Genomic DNA, 10,057 nt, shown 5'->3' on the forward strand with positions numbered 1-10,057 from the left:
GGGGGCCGGGGACGGGCCCAGCCGCGGTCCAGCAGCCAGGCTGGGCGAGGCAGTGGGATCGGGCTAACCCCTCGGTCTGCTCCCCCCCAGGCCAGTTCTGCACCCCACAGCTCGATGCCCAGGACGCAGCGTGGCAGGGAGACCAGCTGTCCTCCCAGCTCTACAGAAACAAGCAGGTAAGGGTTCCGCACACCCACACGCACACTCCCGCAACCTCAGTTTCTCCCCGCGAGGTTCCTGAACTTTGTATCCTGTATCACAGCTTCTGGGTTGGTTTATGGCACGTCTCCCTTTCACGGGAATGGACATGGGAAACGGTGGCAAACTGCTTTATTTGGTTGGCTTTTGTTCCTTGCTTGAAGTATTTGTCTCCCCTGTGTTGTCCCATGAAGCTGGAACAACTGTTGTGGGGTTCCCTGTTCATACCTGCTCTCTTACAGCATATTGCACCAGCTGCCTGGGTGCTAGAGAAGACCAGGAACATGACCAGGGAGTCCCTCAGGCTCTGATGATGCAGAGCCTCATGCTGTTGACTGAAAATACATAGTGTGTGTCCTTCTGAGTCCCCTAGGATTAACTTAATGAGAAATGATTCCACCAGAACTACCTACTTATATGGTGGATCAACCATTTCGACCAACAAGCATTTCATTGTTACTTTATTTTCTCTCTTCTATCCTTTTTTTGTAAATCCCATCAAGGGGCAGGAGAAACTCTGAACAGTCCTAGATGAAGGAACCCCAGGCAGGTCACTCTATTTAAATACTTGGAATGATATTTTGACATAGTGAAGTCAATGGAAATTCATTTACTAACTTCGAGGTCCCTAGAATCAAACCCTAGTTCCAGACATCAGTGTACTTTTTCTTTGGCTCTCCCTCAATCATTTAAATCTGTTCTTTTCAGCCTGTGGTCAGCAGATGCCCAGGGTCCTTGGCAGAAGATCCTTTGTCCTCCTAAAGGAGTCTCCACAGCTATGATCAGAAGGCAAAAGTCTCTCTGCAAATACGTAGACTTCCCATGAAAAAGCGTTAGGCATCCACAAATGAAAACGTACCTGTTCAGCTCTTGGGACCAGGGATTATCTCAGCTCTGTATATGTACTGGGACTGGCACAGTAGGGTCCAGGATTGAAGGGATTACTGAGTACTACTGTATCATAAAGAATGGCAGCTGCATCTTCTCTCTGCACTCTACCCCCATAAATTGTTAGTATGCAGCTCCTCCTTCTCCTTTTCTCCACCACCCTACTATAAATGGGAATGAGAGGGGTGCAAAGGGATGCTTACTGCTTCTCAGGAGCAGATCTGGCAGCTGCTGTCATGCCCATGACAGTTTCTGGCTGTTGGCAGGGATACCTGTAATTCTTTTCTGTTACTATTCCATGGTTACAGGGTTTTTTCAGAGTAATCTTCTCAAACACTCACTAAAGAATAAAGGAAGTCAAAAGTGAAAACTGAACAGTCATGCCACTTAGATTTACAGAGACAAGAGGCTGGAGAGTGTGGGTTGAGTTCAAAAAGCAAACACCCAGATCATCAAATCCAAGCAGCCTGTACCGTAGGGCAATTGCTATTAAGTTACAGAGTCAACATCTATTCATCAATATCTCTATTCCACAGCTCCAAGATACTTTGCTTCAGAAGGAAGAGGAACTTGCTAGGTTACATGAAGAAAATAATAACCTCCGACAATACCTGAATTCTGCCCTGATTAAGTGTTTAGAAGAAAAAGCCAAGGTATTGTGTTCAAACCTGTTGTATAGACGTGTGCGGAAGAAACGGGTTGAATAGGTACATAGCATTAAATTATATGGAAAGTCTAAGAGTGTAGATAACCTGCAGTATGAGATCTATGTAACTTGCAGGGCTGCCATGGATCTAACGTGCCTGTTTCCCCCAAGAATGACAACCTGTCAGGTTCTGACTGTGGAGACAGTATAGCCCATGGCATAATTAAGTTTAGTTTATAAGTAAGTTAAGTTTATAAGCAAGGTAAAATTATTCCATCTAATGCTTTTTTCAGTGAAAAGTTCAAATTAGAAACATATATTTCTCAAATGTGTCTGTTTTGTCAATTATCCCTTTTGATAAGGAATATTTTTTCCTTTTTTTATGTTTTGGGTGCTTTCTGGTTTATGTTTTGTCATCTTCCAATGATACATTTTATTAATTTACATTAGAATACGGATCATAATTTTTTTTTTCAAATTTATTAATTAAAAAGTTGTGTGGGTTTTTTAAAGGTGAAATACAAAATTAAACACTTCAGGTAGCATGAAACATTCTGTTAAACTAAGTGTGAAGGAGTTTTTTTTAATTAAATATTTTGATTCACAACTTTCTTTTGGATGAGAGACAAAAATAATTGTTTCTTGTCAGCTTAAAGACATGTTTTACTATTCCAGCCTTGCTCATGAAACTGAACTATTAATTATTTGCTCAGCTTTGTGGATTGGGAATGAGGTAAAAAAACCTGTAAAAAATAGCAGACTTCCATTTTACATCCTATTCTGAGTTGACAGTGTGGCATGTCCCCCCTCCTATGCCAAGACCTGGCTCCTGGCAGTAGAAAAGGTCTCCTTCATTGGGCACAGCAGGGAGACACAGCCACCCTTCTGTGTCATGTGGAGGAGAGTCCAGTATGAAACCACCACAGGAGGTCTCTGACCAGTGAATTCATGATGTGGTGGGGACCTTCCTTGTTATTCCTGCCTTCCTTTGACGATCTCTGGATACATGAAGGGCCCTTGTCCTGGGATAATGACAACTGAGGTGGACTGATTATCTCAAAGCCACTCAATCTGCTGCTCTGAGCACTCCCTGACCAGGATCACACCTGCCCCAGTATGACTTACCTTCACATCCTCCCTCTTTGTCAGGCTGCCACGTTCCCCCCCACATCCCTCTCACCTGCCAAATGCTGCTGGCAGCAAGAGCACAGAGGAGTGCCGTACAGCCAGGCAGGACCTCTCATTTCATGCCATACTGAGTGAGAATGCGATCAAAGCACAGACCTTATTGACATTGTCAAATTCTTCTCTTTCAGGGACTAGGTTGTTGCGGAGATTGTAAAGACACAAAATAGTTAGTCATATCTGTATATTTAAGCAGAAGTGTGGAAGAAAAAGTATCTCTAATAAGGACATTAGTAACTGTCTTGCCCATCTAAAATCTGAGAACAGAAACATGTTGCTTCCAGGTAACTAGAAATTCAAATTTTAATCTTCTCTCTACACCGCTTTTTTATAGAAACTGCTATCCTGCCATGGCCAAAAAACCGGTGCTATCCTCAAAAGCACCAAAAGGAGATTAAAAGAGGACTACTGCTTTGTCCCTCAAGAAACTCCTCATGCTTCCAAAGCTAGAAGGAACCTCTTTAATGAATTCACTGCCTGTGAAGAGCAAGCCAGCCCTGCTGTGGACAGCTGGGTCTTGCAGACTTTAGGATTAAAAGATGTCAACACCATTGATGAAACTTCAGCTAACTACAGTGCCCTGTCCTCAGACCTTGGAAAAGACACATACTGCCTGAACCCTGGTGAAGCAATAGACTATGACCACAGTGAAGGAGAGGCAGCAGCGTATAGCTGCAGCCATGTGCCTCCAGCTAACAGCAGTACCCATCCATGCAGTGAGGACTCTCCCTTCCTTCCTCAGTTTTCTTCAGCACCATGTGTTTCCTCATCAGTGCCAAGAGTTTCCTCCCTCCCAGCCTGTGAGTTGCCTTATATGACTGGCAATTTGTCACGCAACAGGACAGACGTAGCGTTCACAACCTCTCTAAGTCCTCACCGCAACGTGAGAACGCACACCTTCCACCAAGGACAAGCCTTCGTGCGCAGGGATGATGATGGAGGATGGAGATTCACCTGGGTGCCCAAGCAGGCTGAATAATGCACCTGCATCAAGGGTCAGACATAGGGGATGTAGGAGACAGATGCTTCATCATGTGCTTGAGGCAGGTTCAGGCATCAAAAATGAGCCCTTTTGGGCTCTGTTAAATGCTACTCTGTCATCCACCCACTCCTCATTCCCTCCCAGATATTCACAGGTGTGGATCCAGATTGCACTTGGACAATTATCTGCCCCAGGCCAGATGTACAAGTTGGATCCACTTCTCCTGTGCCTGTGTTGAGATACCTGCTTTTACTTGCTTCATGGTTTTTCTATCATAAGCTCTTCCTTGTTTACTGGTAGTTTCCAGGCTGGAGTGCCTTCAGCTTTGATGATCACTCCCACGTGCACCAAACTGGAAAGCATTTTGGGAATACAGTTTGGAAATAGCACCTCTCAGATATCCCCAGATGACAAAGGAGGCATAGGCTGGAGGCTGAGGATCAGCAGTTTCGAAGCGATGTGTGTCTCTCTTGGCTACACAGATTGCCTTGGATTATGGCAACCATGGGTATTTGTTAATGTGCTACACTAGGCTGACCTACCTGCAGTCACATGGTGCTGTCACATTCTTTGATGATGCCTCAAAATAAACAGGATTTGCTTCTATTACCTGGAGGCTACTTAATTACAAGTGATTTGGCAAGTTCAGGGGATTTTCTTAAGGTGTGATTAGGAGACTAATGTGTTTACTGCATTGTATTTTATCTGTCAGATAAAAGGAGTTTAAAAAGTTTGAGCCTTGAAACAGGAACTAGAATTGGAGATGCTGTAGGGTAATGACACTGCCATCACCAGCCAAGGCCCTGGCCCAATATATTAGCAGAAAAAATTCTCATCTGTGAGTAACATACACTCAGAGTACTTCTTTCTTCTGCAAAGGATGCATTCCCCCTTCCTGCAGCATCCCACTAGTCTTTTTGACAGATTTTATTCCATGTTTACCTGCTCAGTTTTGGAAGCCCTCATAAAAGGGAGCCACTCCAGGCTTTATAAGCAATTTCTGTGGCTCCAGTAGAGCTTTTTTACAACATCAAGAGCTGCACTTGTGAAACTGGAGATGGTCTTTCTAGGGAACAACTTCTTGACCTCTTTGTCCTGATCTCTGAGATCACAGAGATTTATCTGAAACCAATATCAGCCCAGAGTCAGGGCTGCTTCCTCCTCCTCCCATAACCCCACGCTTCCTATGGGAAATGTTTCTCCTGGTTTGGGGAGACACTATCACACTCAGTGGTTAGAGTGAGTCTTTGGGAACCACAACCTTCAACACCAGCTCTTGCCTCTCCATATCTCTGCCAGGCAGTGGTGGGCTGAAGCTAAGACCATCACTACCTTGAGAATGCTTTAAAAAAGTCTCTGGAGAGAAGGTGCTCTAGCACTGCACAGGACTTGATTTTTAGTTACACTACTAATGATATGAAGTCAACTGACACAAAGTAAGCTCACCAGTAATGTTTTGTGTTACCTTTGTTTTCTGCTTTACAGTAGTTTGATGCCTAAGTATTGGAAATAGTGTGATTTGGTTATTCTTGCTTTCAGAATAGTCCCAGTGACATTAAGGAAGTACTTAAGTAAAAATAACCATAATTGCAGATTTCATTCCAGTGGCTTATTTTCCTGTAGAAAACTGGATAGGCCTTTATTTTCAGAGGGTAAAAATATCTCCTAGATAGCCTCTTGTGCCTTAGAATTGCAATACTTGGGGTTCTCTGTGAGGAGGGATAAGTAAAAGACTTTTAAATAAACAAACTCTGTATTTCTGGGTAGTTACTTTAAAGTCAGCCATAGAGCAGTCTTCCAGAATAGGCAATTTAAAAGCATTGACTGTAGGCATTACTGCACTGGATTTAAAAAACAAAACCCCCAAACACCCCAAACCAAAAAATGCACGTGGAATAAATGCAAGTATTTGTTTGGGGGTTTTGTTGTAGTCAGTAAAAATGTGCCCGGCTGATGAAGACTAGTCAAACAAGACCACTGTTGCTCTAACACTTTTCTGCTTTTCAATGAAAGCATAAGAAAAATCCTGTCCTACATATAACTCAATTATTTCTCAATGCATTTCTTTTCTATTAATCTCCTCTTGCCCTAGTACATAAGGTAGCATTGAAGAAAATTATTCTGTCACTGGAGCTTTTATTGGTGCATGTAGTAGCGTAGAAAACGCCTGATCTTAACATGAAAGTGTGATGGGAGACCCTGGAAAGTGCGGTGTGGAGGATGGGAGTAGACAGTGTGGCCAGAGGATTTCGTACACCCAAAAGAGCTGTAGATGCCACGACTTTCAAAGCAGCTGTAAAACATAAGTAGAGAAAGATCTCTCTGTGTTCTAATGCTATTGAATCCTTTACTTATGTATTTCGATGCTATGCAGTGCACAGCAGTAATAAGTCCATTTGTCCCGTCAGCAAATATTAAATGAGAGTTTTTTTCTCTAAAGAGAGAGAAAAAGCTTTCCACCTGTTTGACATTTCCTTTCCACATTTTTATATTGCTGCATGCAAGAACTTCTCCTGCAGGGAGCCGGAACAAAAGTGTCAGGTCTTTGGTACAATCTCAAAGTAGGGTTTCAGTAGGAACAAACTGATGCTTGAACCTTTGCCAGCCTTTTATAAAGGGGTGACTGGCCCCTTGTCTCATAGCAAATAAATTATAGATGTAAGTGAATAGCTCAATGAATATTTTACCTGAATTAATCCACTTTTTTCCTGTGGCTTCCTGATTTTTACTCAGCATGAAGGTGTTGAGTCCTGTGGCAGGGATTTCTGTTTGAGCCTGGCTTACTGGAGTTCATTCGGGTCGAGGGCCCCATGGTGCTGCTCCCGTCAGCTGATGGGTGCTCCTGGCCTGCACATGCAAACTTAAAATTCTGGTTTAGACAACCAAGAGAGCAAAGATCTCTGTGTAAATAATGCTGCTGATCACTGTAGCAGAAGGAAGCACACTGGAAAGGAAAAAAAAAAATCTCCAAAGCATTTTAGCAAATAACTAAGGATGATTTATTTTTCCCTGGTGGCATCATTTGAACTAGTATTTCCCAAGTTATCTTGAAGAACAATAGAAACAAACTACTCTGTGTCTAACACCAGCCCACAGCGACTCAGCCCCAAGGCGAGGAGCGAGATTCTTCTGCTTTTTTCTCTATAAATACTCCTACTGAGTTCAGTGGTGCAGTTCTCGCTGAGGACAGGCCCCAGGGACCAAACTATTCCTGTAGATAAATGTTGCTCCTCTTGCCAAAAGAAAACCTTTACTCAGCATACCTCACGCTAAACTGCCTGGTTCCTCTGAAAATCCTGCATTCATACAGATATAATAGGTGTGGAAAACGAGTGAGAGATTGAAGACATCTCATGGCAGATTACTGTCAAATGTTGGGATATGGAGGATGGTTACTGACTGGGCTGGTGCTTGTTTGACCTGCTGTGTCCCCCATGACTTCCTTGGGCCTGAAAGCAGTAAAGCTACATTAATGTGGTGCTGCTTCCAGCTTATTTGCTTTTACCTCTTTGTAGGGCTCATGATCTTAGATGCAGGCTAGAGCTCCAGCGGCAACACTGCTACCAACAATTCTAGCAAGTCTGAGTCTAGCTCAGTGTTGTAGGCGCACAGTGTAGATGTGCCCTAGATTAAACTTGTAAAAATTAGCCTTAGAAATGGATCCTAACATACCATCTTTTTCTTCATGAGACAAAATTCTGGAAATTCTTATTTGCTTTTAGTTACTGTACAGTTTTCATCACAGTTCTTTGGCCTGCAAAGACATAGGAGAGAAAGTCTTGCCCGTACAAAGCCTAGACTGGGCTTTGAGATGGGGGTGCAGTCCTGGTTTGTGCCTGATGCTGCGTGTTTGTCCTTTTGTATCCATTCCCAGTATGTGAAGCAGAGCCAAAGCTACCCTGCTACTCATGGAAAGTGCAAGGTAAAGCTGAGGAAAGCCTGTGACACATTCCTATGCCACAGAGGTAGCTAGAGATCAATAGGAATGAAAGCAAAAAGTGGAAATAAAATCCATTTCTTCACACAGCCATCACAACTAAGTAGCCAGGAGATACCAGTTGCAGCTTGGTACTGTACTTCTAACTTCAAAAACAAAACAGGCAACTGGAATAAAGGAGCAGGAGGCAGAAATTCTGGGTTCTGGTATTGCCTCTGGTATTACACTTTGTTTCTGTGCCTTGGTTTCTACACAATCCACTACTGGACCAGTTCATTGCAATTTAACAAGTAAACATGACTCTTGCTGCTGCAAACTGTGTGAGAAGTTCCCTCTTGCCAAGAATCGGTACCAGGCCCATATACCTCCAGGATGGGGATGTATGACTTGAATAGCCCAGGGGGCCTGGGAGGTTCTTTGAGCAGTGGTGGACTTCATTGTCTGTAAATATCCATCTTGTATTAACATATTTGTTTTATTTTTTTATTTGAAGTTTGTATGCTCTATTAGGTGAATGTAACATGTGCAGCCGCACACTTTAAAACAATCCATGTTTTTGGAAAGGTATGCTAACAGAAATGAAAGTTTATTTAACACTTAATATGTTGATGTTCATGATTTTTGTGATTAAAAGAAGGCCATGATTATATGTAAATGTCAATTTTACCAGTGTCATTAAGTTATGTCTAATAAAACTTAACATCTAATTGACACAATTCTTTCTGCCCACTTCAGCATCTATTAAACAATGCAGCTTTTACTCACACTGCACAGCACCACACCTGGCACCTATGTACGTCTCCGGAGGACTGAGAGACACCATTATTTCCCACAAGCACAAGCGTCCACACAAGGAGGTGCAATTTTTGATCATAACATAACAGAGGTAAAGATGTGACAGCTACAAGTATGCTCATTTCAGTCTGGGCTTGCACAGCATATTGCAGTGATCCATTATTGTTTTGACTCAGAAATAGATTCCATGCTACAAAATTACTAGGACGGAGGGAAATACTGTACTTTTCTTCTGTTATTTTTGCAGCATCAGGCTCTCACGCTTAATAGGCTTAGACCTTCTTAGGCAGGTGAGCATCCTGATGCAGGGCAACCTGATTCATCATAGTACTCTGAGTACTCCCGATTTTTGACTCCGAAATGATGAATTATAAAATGGCACTGAGATGTCGTGTAAAGAGACTGAAGACGAGAGAGAAAAGCATGAGTAAAGAATTCAAACCTCTCTTTAGTCAGCTATACTTGACAACAAAAGTAAAGCTGTGTTAATTACTAACTTTCCTTTCTCATCATGGGCAGGTTTATTAGTAACCATGCACCAGCTGGGACCAGAAAGCGCTATTTCTCATTGGAACGTGGGTTTATTTATTGCTTATTAAAAGATACAAAGTGAGCTTTCCTTAATCTCTTTTGCTCTCCTCTAGAAGCCACAATAAATCTATTAGATGATTCATAAACACTCTAGCTTGTTGCCAGTTAGCTGACATCCTGTCACAAAGACAGTGCAGTCTATAAATAATTTGTGGAATAAGCTGTTATTCACCTAAAATGCCATCTCTCCTGTCGTTCCTCTCCTTCCTTAGTTGTGCATCATTGAATTATTTCAAGGCTAAATATTTACATGCAGTGCAGCCCAAAGAAATCAGTATAATAATGGTGCACAAGCAACAGATTATAAAAATCAGTAGAGGTGTGAAGATCTGGGAGGTTTGGGGTCCCTATTTTCCCCTAATTTATTAAAAAAATCCCACTCACAAACTGTAGCTGTAATGCTGGTATGGTTAGCCGAAACTCCTAACAACTGCCTCAGAAGCTGTTATTGGTCAGTGGACACTCTCTAAATATTCATTTACCAAACAATGTTTGCATGTATAATGTGGGTATCAATACGCCACAGTATAACATCTTCCACCACCACATTATTCCCTGTTAATGATCACAGAACATAGGGTCAGGAATTGGGAGCGTGGGAGCTGTTATCACGTTTTCAGGGACACAAAATGTGTCATTAGATGAGCTAGAATGTAGGCCAAGAATCCTAGCCTCCAGCCGTGTAGATCAAGAGCCTAAGAGCACATTGGGGAGCCCACATTTGCAGGCAATGTCCCAGATGTGCCACCAAAGCCCCAGCTGTGGAGACAGCAGCAGCCAGGCACAGCTGAGGCCCCAGATGTGCAGCTGAGGGCTCTTGATTCCCGCTGGTGTG

At 42.8% G+C, this 10,057-nt stretch overlaps 1 protein-coding gene across 1 annotated transcript; it reads left to right on the forward strand.

The window, feature by feature from the left end:
• Positions 1–90: 90 nt before the first annotated feature.
• GMNC (geminin coiled-coil domain containing) lies at positions 91–3,896 on the forward strand (the record flags this gene model as incomplete). Its single annotated transcript, XM_009706862.1, has 3 exons — positions 91–176; positions 1,623–1,739; positions 3,252–3,896. Coding segments are annotated over 3 exons (848 nt in total), but the record flags the coding sequence as incomplete, so codon positions are not given.
• Between the last annotated feature and the right edge of the window lie 6,161 nt (positions 3,897–10,057).

This window comes from Cariama cristata, unplaced genomic scaffold (assembly GCF_000690535.1).
Source record: "Cariama cristata isolate BGI_N322 unplaced genomic scaffold, ASM69053v1 scaffold46308, whole genome shotgun sequence".
Taxonomy (NCBI): Eukaryota; Metazoa; Chordata; class Aves; order Cariamiformes; family Cariamidae; genus Cariama; species Cariama cristata.